This window comes from Athene noctua, chromosome 4, assembly GCF_965140245.1.
Source record: "Athene noctua chromosome 4, bAthNoc1.hap1.1, whole genome shotgun sequence".
Classification (NCBI taxonomy): Eukaryota; Metazoa; Chordata; class Aves; order Strigiformes; family Strigidae; genus Athene; species Athene noctua.
Genome location: NC_134040.1, coordinates 9,370,360 through 9,383,586, shown reverse-complemented (window position 1 = coordinate 9,383,586; position 13,227 = coordinate 9,370,360). Strand labels below are relative to the sequence as shown.

The following is a 13,227-nucleotide window of genomic DNA, read 5'->3' as shown; positions in this document are numbered from 1 at the left end:
GTCCTGGTGGCAAATGGTGCACAACATCCTCACCACCCTGCTCCGATGAAGCCATTTGCATGGGAACCAGCTAAAGGTTGTTTAGCTGCACTTCAACTGCAACCCTGGATGGCCAGGGATCATCCAGGGATCATCAAAGTGTGTCCTTAAAGCATGGAAACAACCCATTTCAGGTAGTAAGACATTTCCTCCCACAATGCAGTGCATCTTAATAGTGCTAAAAGAGTGGGGTTTTTTCTTACAATGACAAGGAAATGACCTAAAACCCATGTAATTGGGTTTGGGTTTTTTTTTTTCCAACTCTACTAGGATGGAACAGTGGTGGTGGCAGTCCCAGTGCTGCAGACATAACCTGCTCAGATGCAGGCCCTCCCGTGCCCAGCTACTTAAAACTACAAATGCCTGCTACTGCAGGCAGGCTACAGGTAGGCAGATAAACTTGCATGCAAAAATTGAGGTGTCTGGGATGCAGTTCAACAGGATCACTTGTAGGACTCCGTTAATATTATATGGAAGTTAATATTATATGGAAGTGCTGTTTCCCAAGCAGAAACATCCTCCTGCATTGGCTGCTACCAGCAAAGTAAGGATTTACTGAGCTCCCTTGCTCACCCCCACCAAAGCCAAAGCCAAACTTGGGGTCCCCTTGCTCTCTGGGAGACGGGCAGAATGAAGTCCTTCGTGCTCATCCCACTGGGTGCCCACTCTGGATACACCCATCTTCCCCCCTTCCTAGTGGTGGGCTCCTCTTGTGGCCCTTGCATCTCCACCAGCTTCTGCAGGGCTGAATGCAACTTCATGAGCACCACCATGGCCACACTACTGCAAGACGTCCTGGTCTGGATGAAATCCGTAACAGAGGTTTAATGAACAATTCCTGCCCTTGTGCTCCTGCTACATGCTTAATCTGGTATGAGAGCAGGGGTTAAATACCTCTATACCTGCATGCACACAATGGCTTGTGTGGATATAAATATACCCACTAACAAAGAAATAATGCTGTCTTTAAACCAAAATTGTTATAAATTTATTATGAATATAAAACCTGTGCTAGCCAGGACTCACAAAGCAGCACTGTGAAAAATAAACCCTCCTAGCACTACAAATCCCAGAGCCTAGAAGACTCGATTTTGCAAAGGGCTCTCGCAACTGGGAATAAACCCCCAAATTTAACAACCTTTTTTTCTTTTCTTTTTTTTTTGTAGAAGTAAGTTTGCCATGTTAACAAAAGTAGAATAGTTTTATTTAGTGTTCATCTCACACCTTTGACAGCTGCAGCTGTCAGGCACAGAAATACAGTATTAAAATAAACTGAACAGAGTTGCTCATTGAAAAAATCACGCTATGCAAACCTGTGGATTGTAACATCAACAGTATAAAATGTAACAAAATTGGAATTTTTAATTTTTTTAAGCTTTTCAAGATAATAGTCCAGGCTATAAAACTATATAAGCATTGAATAAGAAATGTTAAAGTCAACAAGTCTACAACAGATACATCTTGTAAAAACTCAATAAATTATATATATATTTATAATATCTAGTAACATTTGAAATCATGCACAGTTTTGTACATTTTCTCTTTTCAGTACAGGAAAACTCAATGCTTCGAGTACTTGGAATGTACACAATTAGCAGACATTTGTAAGAAAATACCAAAAAAATCTTTTTTTATTCCAACAAAACAAAACAAAAATCTATAGAAATCTACCTTCTCAAACTTCCATTGAAATAACCTCAAACTATAAATTATTTATTTTACGATAAGGATTTTGTGGCTCTAAGAAGAAAAAAAAAAAATCTTAAAATGAGATGCTGTCATCCTGTTATTCTGAAACATTGATATGTAATATGCACCAGAGAAAAATGGAAAGGAAGAATTTAGAACACAATTTGCCTTGCCTCTTCGTGGTAGTAAATAAAGTGTTCTGGACAAAAAAAAAACCCCACCCACAAAAAACTCCCAGCCCAAATCTCCCCCCTTGTCAGCTTGTTCCACGCTAAAATTCCTTAGTTCACTCCTGTGCTTTTAGACAGCTATCCGACATCGAGGAACAAAACAGCACAGCACTTTAAACACAGAAAATCAGGCATCACTGGCATTTTCCAACATGTTAGATGCAAAAGAAATGCACAGTCGTTGCACCTCTCCTGCAAAGTGTCACTCCTCTTTTTGCTCACATAGCATTTCTGAAGCCCAAAATACAACAGTACTGGCAAAGGGGGAAAAAAAAATATTACCCCGCATCATCCAAAGTCAACATTTTGCTTTGCTGCATACTTGTTATTAAATCGACCACAACGAATACCTTCATTTGAAAATAGAAAAATAAACACCCACGCCCCCTTAATGCACAGTGGTTAAACTGATGGAAGAATTCTTAGCCCTGTTTTTCTGAAATACGTAAAAATCATCTCTCTGCTGCTATTTGTTTGGTTTTAACCACTGCTGATGTATTGAAAAATAAACTTACCTTTGCTCACTGCAATCCAGGATAAACTAATATTTTTTTTTAAAGAATACATATATATATATATTTATAACATTAAATGTAATTTGTTAAAGGACTGTACATCTATACATTCTTTCAATATTTCCCATAGACACAAAACAAAAACTTGATTAATATATTTTTTCTCCATTTTTAATAAGTTAAAAAAACCCACCCTTAAGCTTGGTGAAATTTAAAAGTTTACAGTAACGCTACGCTATTTAAACCAATGAACAGATATGTTAATGTCTATAAATAACTTTACAAATATACATGTTAAGGTACAATTTTTAAAACAAAACTGTGAAGATATAAAACAAACAAACAAAAAATCTTCTCTTTTGCCCAGATCAGTATATCCTAGATTGCAATGCTCGTATTTTGAGACTCTCTCTCAGTACTGCTTTATGTTGCATTAGTATTATACATTCTTTTTTTTTAATATATTTATTTATATATATATATACAGGATATATTTATAGATATATACACAGATTCTCTGGAATAAACCTTTTTGATATAAGTTAAAGGCTCTTGCCTACAGGTACCCGTAACTTCTTTCTCCGAGTCACTGCACATAGATGGGGCCAAACCGCTGGCGTCGAGGAGGGGATGGAGGAGTTGCTCCCCTCCCACTTACCCTTGGCAAGCAAAACTATGCAAACCCCAAGAAGTGGGATTTTCTTCCCCAAAACAGCTGTTCCCAAAGGTCGGGATGTGGCTTGAGATGCTGCGTGGGCACCCAGGACCCAGGTCCCCCGCTGCTCTTGGATGGGTGATGCTCTCCTCCCCGGGGACCCCCACGGCCACCACCAGGTCTCTGCCCGTCCCTGGGGTCTGATCCCGCCTTGACACGGTCCCATCGCTCCCAGCCCCGTGCAAGGGCCGGCGGCCGCCGAGCCCGGCCAAAGCGCTGCCATTTCAGATGACTTGACTGTCTATTTTTATCAATTTTTTTTTTTTCCTTTCTCCATGACAATTTGCATTTTACTTAATTTTTTTATCTTCTTCCAAAAAGGATTCCTTCTCTGTAGCTGGGTAGTACGATCATGAAGCTATAAAAACGACGACAACAAAAATATAGATATTTTTATAAATATATGAATCCCTGCAGGCAACGTGGCTTTTCAGCTCCACCAAAAAGGTTCATGTACAGATTGCATAAGCAAAGAATTTCTACATTCTTTACACTTTTCTGTTTGTGTTCTTTTTTGTAAAAAAGTAAGATTTTTTTTTTCCTCTTCTTCGTATTGCAGGCACAGAACGGCTACTCTGGCACTCGAAATGCAAGCGCGGAGGCTGGGAGGTCAGCACCCCCCAGGTTCAACATTCTGCTTAGTAAAAAAAAGACCCCCAAAAATGAAAAATAAACAAAAAAAAATTATATATGATAAATCATCTTGGCAAGAGATTAGTTCCTTCAGGCCAAACAGTGCTACTTGACTTTTTATACAGCAAATGGGGAAAAAAAAACAAAACAAAAAAAAAAATTATTTTTTTTTTTTACCCTGAACAGCTTGACAACAACACAAATCTCTGGGCACCACCACGCAGTTCCACTGGAAGATCCTTCACTACGGTTTCGTCCTCGGCGCCCCACATTCACACCTCCGTGGGCATGCTGCCCGCCCATCCATCTGTTTGTCTGTCTGCCCGGGGGGGCCTCACGTCCGGATGACACCGTTGCAGGGGGGGTGCTTGGGCAGGCAGGGCTCATCGGGCAGCAGGTCATGTGCAAAGACCGAGTCGTCCCCTGAGGAGCAGGTGCTGTGGGTGTCCTGGCCAGCCGGTGAGTACTGCTCGAAGGGCACTGAGAGGTCCAGGTACTCCTGCCAGGGCGACAGACCCATCAATGCTGGGTGCCCCCCACCAGGGACCAAGCGACCCTCCCCATGCCCACGCCACCACACTCACATCAGTGGACGTCACGGTGAGGACCCTGTCCAGGTCTTCCACCAGCTGCTTGAAGGTGGGCCGCTGCGAGGGGACGGCGTGCCAGCACTCCCGCATGATCATGTACCTGCATGAGGGGAGAGGGGACTGTCACCCATGGTGGTACTAAGTGGCACCCCTCTGCCTGCCCACTCATCCCCAAATTGCCTAGAGAACAGCTATGGCCAACGCAACTTCAGCCACGGTGGCCTTGGCGCGTGGCCAGCTTGGGGGAGGAGGAGGAGGGCTTTGTGGAGCCACGCTCCTTGTGACTGATCATCTCATTTGTGTCCACACTCTCTAAGCAGGAGGAGGACCTGTCCTAAAGATGACCCACCGGAGCTACACCCCCAACCCCCACCCACCAAACGAGGGCAGGTGTGTTATGTTGTGGGCTGAGCCGACATGTGTTGGGGTGGGTTACCCTACCTGGAGATGGCCAGCACAGTCTCACAGTGGGATGCCCCAACAGCCCAAACCACTGCCTGGAGTGGTATCTGGCTGCAGAGGGAAGGGGCAACAGGGTGAGGTTGTCACCCCACCCCCACATACTCACAAATCATGGGTGCAGTTTGCGGGTTTGTCCATCCGATGGCCTTCCTTCAAGAGTTTGAAGAGTTCCTCAACGGGAATTCCTGGGTACGGAGACCCTCCCAAAGTGAAGATCTCCCATAGTAGCACTCCAAAAGACCAGCTGGAAACCAAAGAAAGATCTTTAAAATTCAATGAGGTTTTTTCCAAGCCCCCCTTATATCCCCTCCCCCCGGCCTGGCTTTATTTCTGTGCAGCCATGCATAGCTAACAAAGTCATCAATAGCATGACTAATTGCCTAGGCCATTTTTACTAGTTACTTGGAGATCTCTGCTGATCCAACTCAATAGCAAAGAAATCCCAGGCACCAAGTCTGAAATTGAAATGAGCATTTAATCAGATAGGTGACAGCCCATCTATCACCCCCAGCTCTTTGTTAGGTCTTCCACCAGCTCCACTGAATGGAACAAATCAAATTATTCATGCACAGCTTCACTGAATTGCAGGCTTGGAACCACAGGCCACTAATTGTGCAAGCTGATACCAAAACTTGCTTGTTACAACACTCATTTCACTGGCCAAGCTCGGAGAAAAATACCCCAACAAAAATCAGCGGAGCACTACTGTTACACACTCCAGTCCTGCAGCTGTGCTCTGGTTAAAAGTCCTCTTTTTCAAAAATATCTTTTGCCTTCTTCATTTTCTTTTGAAAAACAGAGATTATCTGTCTCTGTTTCTCTTTCACGCATGCTCGCTTTCCCGTTCTCTAGCTTTGATTTATCTGTCATGCCTGCTGCAGCATTACCTAAGCATGGAAACTATGATTTAAGATCAATAAAAGCCAAAGTATGTAAAAAATACAGAAACAGAAAGATTTATTTGTCCAACTGCAAGCGATGAGCCTTGAGGAGCAGGCAGGCTGGCTGCTGAATTACTGTAAAAATGCCATTATCACCCAAATACTGAAATAAAAAAGCCGATGATACAGATTTACATGTATCGTGGGCTCTGCTGTTGGCTTACCATGCTGAGGTACCAAAATGGACAAGACAGGATTAGGAAAAATAAAGGCCAAAATGAAGTGGCCAAATTAATTCAAGAATATATTTGTTGAATATTCTCTGATCGATTCTACTAACAGCGGACAGAATATTTCAAGCTCATCCCACACACTCCACTGAAGCGTAACTGTCTGGGGCAAAGCATGGAGGAAGCCAAGGGTAATTTTTTTTGCAGGAACTTTTTTGAATTCAGGATTAATATTATCATCTATAACCTGGACAATAAATACTTGCATGCCTTCCAGTAATTTCTCTGCAGCTCACTAGACATCCTCGGATGAAAGCAGTTAAATAACGGTTAAAATAAAGCCACATGTGCAAAGCTGCAGCTTGGAATTGATTCATTTGCTTTTGCATCCCCAGGCGCCCCAGCAGTGAATGAGCCCTGCTTGTGCTCAGCAATACGCTTTGCTTTTAAGATACTATAGGTGTTGATTTCCCTGTCATTTTACTTTTTTAAAAAAAGTGTGGGTATGCTTACACATCGCTCTGGTGAGTATAGACCCGGTCAAACAAGGCTTCTGGAGCCATCCATTTCACAGGCAGCCGACCCTGTAATTAGGAAGACAATGGGAACATCCCATCAGCATATTCCCCCAGCCACTACGGCACCATCTGAATCTTCTTTTCTAATCCAGTTTGAAACATTTTCATTAACAACCACATCTGCCTTCCCAGTCACTGGGCAAAGCAGTAGTGGCCACATATAAACAGATTAGAGCATTTGATCCCTGGATCTTCACTGACAATCTTTGCAGTAAATGCTCTCTGTAGCGGACTGTATTTCACTGCCAAGGCAGGTTTAACGTATCAGCGCATCTAAATCTTTGCATGGGAACAGCATCCGTTGCTCACAAACGCAGCGAGCTCTGCAGCAGAGCACGGGACAACACTTTCTGTATCTGGTTGGAAGAAGCAGTTTGACTCCAAGTCCAAATCTGGTTTAGGCTGAACTTGAAGGGAAACTTTCAAGAGTGAAGGCAATGGCCAGATCCTCTAAAAAACAAATCCTGATCCTGCTGGAGGCTAAAGGAGGAGGCCTGATTGCAGGTTTCCAGAGGAACATCCTACATTAGGGTCACAAACATGGGCTGTCACATATGAGAAATGTAAGATTAGAAATACTAGATTAATCATAATTCTTTTGGGCTTTGCTTGGCCCTTGGAGGGAGGAAGAAAGGACTGATTTGTGTTTGAGGCATAGTTTGGCTATGGGAGAACTTTGTCCTCTTCTGACCCACTGTCTCACTGGAGGAGACAACCAGAGATGGACACAGGCAGGATGCACAAATGGGATTACGCTCTCAGCTGTCCAACACAGCCCAAACAAGGCAAGTCTATGGGATTTACAATTAAAAGTCCCAGTAATTTTTCTTAATATATGATTAAGAGAGATTTCTCATATGAAATTGGAGAGGATCACTATGATCGTGGTAGGCTTTGTAGGACTGCCTGGACATTCAGACCCCTTGCAATTGCAAGAGCCTCAGGTTCTCCAATAACCTCAACCTCTTCCACTGCCACCTTCACACCATGTTGTATAGTTGTGGCTTTTGCTCTTTTGCTGAAAAGCGCTGTGACGTGCTTTGTTCTCTGCAGCGTCACAGTGATGGGCAGGATGTCTCATGGACTGATCAGAGCTCAACATCTGCTGCAGGGCTTTGAACCATGACACGGGTTGTCTCTCTAGCCATTCGTTCCTAAATTAATCTGTAAAGAAAATATAAAGGGCTCCAAGACTCAGCCCTTGGCTGGGACCATCTTCTCACCCTTGGCAGAGGAGTCAAGGAGCTCAGCTGTAGAAAAGGTAGCTCCAGGAATACAAAAAGTGACATTCCTCTGTCAAGGGCTCTGGTGGGACCAGAGGTTGGCTCCTTGGGAACTTTATGAATGGTAGTGCAGCAGATGGGAAAGGGCTCTATTCCCCTCTGGTAAAACCTTTGGTTTCTTTTAGTCTAAAGCCTCCTGGCCAGAGCTGAGACCTCACAACCAGCTGCTAGCAGCAGCAGCATCTGTCAGGAAGAAAACAGATGGTGGGTAGACTCCTAAGACCACACTATCTACAGTCCCTCACTAGGTGAGGCCACTGGCAGATTTGTTCTTCCTAAGCCACTCTAGAAAGGGAGATGCGGGACAAGGGTCACTTGTGCAGGGGTGGCTGAATTCCCTGCCAGAAGGAGAACTGCATGTGCTTGGCAGCTCTGTACTTACATTGGTGGTTTTCTTGTAATAGTCGATGTTGTGAACGTCTCTGGCGAGGCCAAAATCAGCTATTTTCATCACATTGTCTTCAGTGACTAACACGTTCCTGGCTGCCAAGTCGCGATGAATGCACTGTGAAAGGTGAGCAAGTCAATAAATAAGGGCTTGTTAGCTGCTCGCGCCTGGAACCAACAGCACCGTGTGGTTTATGAGCTGCTGTTTCATTGACTCCCAAGCTAATAAAGCTGTGGGCGCTGCTTAACTCCTCACTTTCTGTGTCACTGCCCCATCATGCATGCTTGGTGGGAGCCACCTCTTAGCAACACCTAATCATCAGCCTCAGTGCTGACACAGACACGGGTCTTTTCTCTCCAAAAGGGATGCACAGATGAGAAAGCCAACACTCCTCTTCTGTGGGTGCCTGCTGGGATGCGAAGCTGTCTTTCTGCCCTGCTTCCTCCAGGAAGAGTAGGGCAGGCTGAAGTTTGAAGGAGAAAAATCCTCAAATTAAGACAGCCCCAATACATCCAAAGTATATCACAGCTGTTAGCTGAGAAAGAAGCTAAATTAGCGTGCGCTATGCAGAGGGGGAGTTTAAAGCCACCATGAACTGTCTGCCCTAAACTGCAGTCACAGGATGAACACATCTGACACCTGAAGCTGAACTTCCTCTTGCCATAGTGCTCCCTGCCTGCAAAAAGAGGTCACACCAGCTAGGGCACAGCTTCGTGAACCCAAAGCCTGATTCTCCACTTGCTGATGTTACGGTAAATCAGGACTTAACCCCGAGTATGATGTAAGCAAATGCAGCAGCCGTCTCAGTGCCAGCAAAGTGCTCCCCAGGGAGCACCCTGGGCACGGTCATTCACTGAGCCAAACCCACACCAGTGCTGCTCCCATGTGTGCTGGTGACAGCCACAAACACGTGTGCTACACCCAGGATCTCAGCCTCCTTGTGGGAACTCTCCATCTTTCCCAGTCTCAGAAGGGAGATGGTGGAGACAAAGGTGCACTCAGCTTCTGACTGTTGTCTAACATAACATCTCCCAGAGTGGAAGCTCACAACCTGGTGTGACGCTCCCACAGTCACTGCTGCCCAAGCCTCAGGATCACACAACTGAAAGCCAGTTACCTCTGTGAGTGGTAGAGGTTGAATCAGTGAGGATGGGCACCAAGGTCTGGGTTGCTTGTGCTTTTATACACATTGTGAGGATGCTAACGGGCTTGCAGGTGACAGCTGCACAGCTCATGGACGCAACCAGCACACAGAAACTTTGGCATATGAATGAAGCCTCGAGCAAAAAACTCAAAACACTTCATATGGAAAAATCTGGTCTCTAAAGGGAGAAGCTTGCAATCCTTTGCCTGAGGTTGTCCTACACACACACAGAGCACTGCATGCCTTTGAACACGTGGGTCTGACTGATGCTTCTACCAAATGAGGTTTCTCAACTCACTTTCTGAGATGCCAAGTACTCCATGCCCCGGGCCACCTGGTAGGCACAGGAAACCAGGTCTTTAAATGTCAACTGCTCCTCGGGCAGCTTGCAGGTGTCGAAGGAATAGTCCATGCCAGGTGGGCGACGTGCCCTGAGGTATTCCCGCAAGTTCCCTTTTGACGCATATTCCACCAACACGTAGAGCGGTCCTGCAAGCAAGAGCACATCGGCATCCAGTGGAGGAACAGATGACCCCCGAAATTTCATCTGGGAAATTTTGGGCAGCCAGTGAGTAATTACACAGAAGGCAGTCACACTTGAGCCTCCCACAGCCCTGCGATCACCGGGCTACTTTGCCACTTACCATCCTGCGTGCAGGCACCGAGGAGGTTAATAATGTTTTTATGCTTCCCAATCATTTTCATCATTTCCATCTCAGAGACCAGGTCAGAAAGGTCCTTGTCTGTGGCATCATCTGGAGAAAGCAAGAGAGGAAAGCAAAAAAATGTCAGGAAAAAATTAAGTGCTTTGTGAACTAGTTAATACAACTGATGTGTAGCCATGTGGGGTCTTGACAGGGAACAGTACCCAAAATATGGCGGTGTTTGTTTTTATTCTACTTCTGGAAGAAGAATCAAAATAAAACAAAAAAAATATTATCATGTTAAAGAAAGAGAGTATTTGTTCAAGAAGAAAAAACCAAATAGATGGAGAGAAATGTTCATATGGAAATCAATAAAACCATTCCTCTTCTGTTTCATTCTGTAAGTGTTAAAAAAAAAAAGTCAGTTTTGGTACCAAGCACCATTTTCCATTTCTGATTGTTTTCCTCCCTCATCTCCAGGGCCAAAGAGTTAAGGATGGGGGAAAGTCAGAGCTGGGAGAGAAATATAGAGGAAGGAATGTACTTTTTGCATGGAAAGCTTTCTAAAAAAGTAGAAAAATGGGGGAAAATCTCCCCAGATGAATGCTTTGGTTTGGAAAGATGTAAACGTGCCTGCTTCCAAAAACAACTTCAGAAGGGACTGAAGGAAACGTACATTAAACGAATCCTTTTCTGATAAGAAATATTACTTTTTTAAAGATGTCACTCCAAGTAACCTCAGCCCTGGGCTGCTCACTGCTGGAGCATCCGCCCTGCTTGCTCCAGCTGAACTCTTCAGAGTGATTTTTACTGTGTTGTCTGTGGTTACTGTGCACAGGGGAAGGATGGAAAACAGAGACTCATCTGGAGGTGCCCAGTGACGCCCCCTTATTTGGCCTCCCTTTAACCTCTCGGGAGTTTGGGATCAAGTTTCTTCAACAAATAAAACTCCTCAAGGAGTTTGTCAGCTGAATTTCTGTGAACTCCACCTGAGCTTGCTGCATAAGCTTTTAGTAGAACAGGCAGCGCTGACTGTGGGAGGAGTGAAGGCTGATTCATGGAGCTAGCTAGAAGTGAAGGGGGTTTCCCTTCTTCTCAGGGATGCTACCCCTTGCCAGACAACTGGGTTAATTCCCAGTCCCTCTTCCTGATGGGATTTGCACTTTTACATACTCTCCAAGGAGACAGCCCTCAGCCCCAGGCTATGTGGGTGAAGGGGAAGAAAGGCTGGTTTTGGTTTCTTCTATTGTATGTGTTTATATAGAAGACTTAAAAGAGGGGGGAACAAGAGGAAACCCAGTGCAATATGCTGTTCTGCCCTCTGTGGACTCCCCATACCTTTTAACATCTTGACAGCAACTGTGATAGCCTTGTTTGGTTTGTCCTTATCAATCCCAATTGCTTCTGCCATCACCACTTGGCCAAAACACCCCTCGCCGAGCGGCTTCCCCAAGGTCAGGCTGGAAGGAGGAACAAGCAGGCAAGTTAGTGGGTACCAGGGTGGTGTCACTCCCGGCAGGCACAGGGACCCCCCCACCTTGTGGGTTGACTGACCGAGAGCGTGCCAGTTCCCACTTGGGATCAGGAGGTAGTTCCAGCTCGGAGACATTGGCCAGCATTGGCCCATCGCTAGAGGAGAGTCGTGTGATCCGTACCAGGGGCGTGTTGGAATTCATGGAAGAGTTGGACTCCAATGACACCTGCTTGGGTAGAGCAAATGAAGTGTTATTGCCAACTGTATTCCTAGGGAAGGCAGCGCCCGAGATGGATCACTGAGAGGGCTTGAGCGATCTTTGTCCACTAACACCTTTCTGGTAATTTCTAAATGGGAAATCCCCCCCCCCTCCACCTCTCCCCTCATCCTTGCACAAATGCACTGATCTAGGTACCCGTTGTCAGGATTTTAGCTGGTGGAAAGGAGGGACAGGTCAGCCAGTGCTCTCCAGCAAGCAGGAGGTATTTGTTCTATCTCCATAGCAAGTACAGGCTATGACTTCTGAGTGACTTCCCCTGTTCTGGAACTCTAAATGCCCACCATGAGCTTGCAGCCAAAGCTGTGAAATCCATATCCCTCACTACATGGTTTTTACATGGTGCCTTTTGCTCCTGCCCCTCTTCAATTACATGTGGCAGAGCATCTCTAACTGCACGGAGAAAAAGGCCTATCCCAACTACGTGAGAATTGGTTCAGGTTCTCAGAACCTCTGTGAAAGCAGGAACAAGCACAACTAAATGTGCTCTTACTCCCCAAATCTCTGCTTCACCAGGGAGCCTGGACTAAACTGTTCCCCTGCAAGGTGTCCTTTCTATGGCATCTACTATGCCAGCCCCTCTTGGACAAGGGCAACAGAAACACAGCTGCCTGCGAGCTGCTCATGAAACAGAGTCAGCTGCTACCAGCTACTGCTCCACTGGAACAGAAACAAATAAATAAAAGGGGTTAAACTCCTAGACTGCAGCCAACTTATGTCCCTCTTGGGCAATGTTTTTCTGGTAGAGCTTCTCACCTAGAGAGAAAATTTCAAGGAGGGAAAAAAAAAGGGGATGACCATAGGAGGGAATAGGAATCTTGTATCTACTTTCTGTTACCTGTCTCTTGAGTGGAAATTTGGAGACTTTCTGTACAGTGGGGGTGTTCATGGCTTTTTTGTTTGGCATTTTCATCCTGCAGACAATCACAACGATCACCACCAGGACGAAGAGAACAAACCCAGTGCTGTAACTGAGAATGCCAGCATACACTGAGCCTGAATCATCCACTTCCATAAGCTCCTCTGCTGCGGGGTAACAAGAGATGGCAGTCAGGACAGGGCGGGCAGCTGCCCGCATGCAACTACACACACGCAGCACAAAGAATTTGGGGAGGACTAGCTCATCTGTGCCAATCTCCTGAGTGACTTCAGTGAGGGCACTCTCCTAGGCCAGTGGTTTTCCACCTGCTGCTGTAGCTAAAACATTAGTTCAGTTTGCCTTTTTTGGGGTAATTACTGCAATCCTGGAGTTTCTATGAGCCTTCAGCACACAGGTTGAAAACCACTGCTCTAGGCTGAAGGCATCTTCACGTGTCTGTGCTGTCCCTCTGACCCAGATCTTGCTTTCTCTGCACATCCACATCACGTATCTGGATGCCTCAGATATGCAAAGGCTGCAGGACTGGGTTTGCTGCACTTCACTGATTCAACTTTCCCAGCAAATATTTCCACCAG

The 13,227-nt window shown here is 45.4% G+C and overlaps 1 protein-coding gene across 4 annotated transcripts in view; it reads right to left on the bottom strand.

Annotated features, from left to right (window-relative positions):
- Positions 1–1,098: 1,098 nt before the first annotated feature.
- FGFR3 (fibroblast growth factor receptor 3) overlaps positions 1,099–13,227 on the bottom strand; it is a 57,826-nt gene continuing 45,697 nt past the window's right edge. For 2 of the 4 annotated variants that reach the window (XM_074904377.1, XM_074904380.1), the window contains exons 9-18: positions 12,611–12,798; positions 11,576–11,724; positions 11,360–11,481; positions 10,022–10,132; positions 9,676–9,866; positions 8,228–8,350; positions 6,498–6,568; positions 4,980–5,117; positions 4,406–4,511; positions 1,099–4,320 (exon numbers count right to left, since the gene is read on the bottom strand). In XM_074904377.1, coding sequence (XP_074760478.1) covers positions 4,156–4,320; positions 4,406–4,511; positions 4,980–5,117; positions 6,498–6,568; positions 8,228–8,350; positions 9,676–9,866; positions 10,022–10,132; positions 11,360–11,481; positions 11,576–11,724; positions 12,611–12,798 — 1,364 coding nt within the window. In that variant the 3' untranslated portion in view covers positions 1,099–4,155. The remainder of the gene's footprint in view (positions 4,321–4,405; positions 4,512–4,979; positions 5,118–6,497; positions 6,569–8,227; positions 8,351–9,675; positions 9,867–10,021; positions 10,133–11,359; positions 11,482–11,575; positions 11,725–12,610; positions 12,799–13,227) is intronic. The other 2 variants (XM_074904379.1, XM_074904381.1) reach the window with 1 other exon arrangement.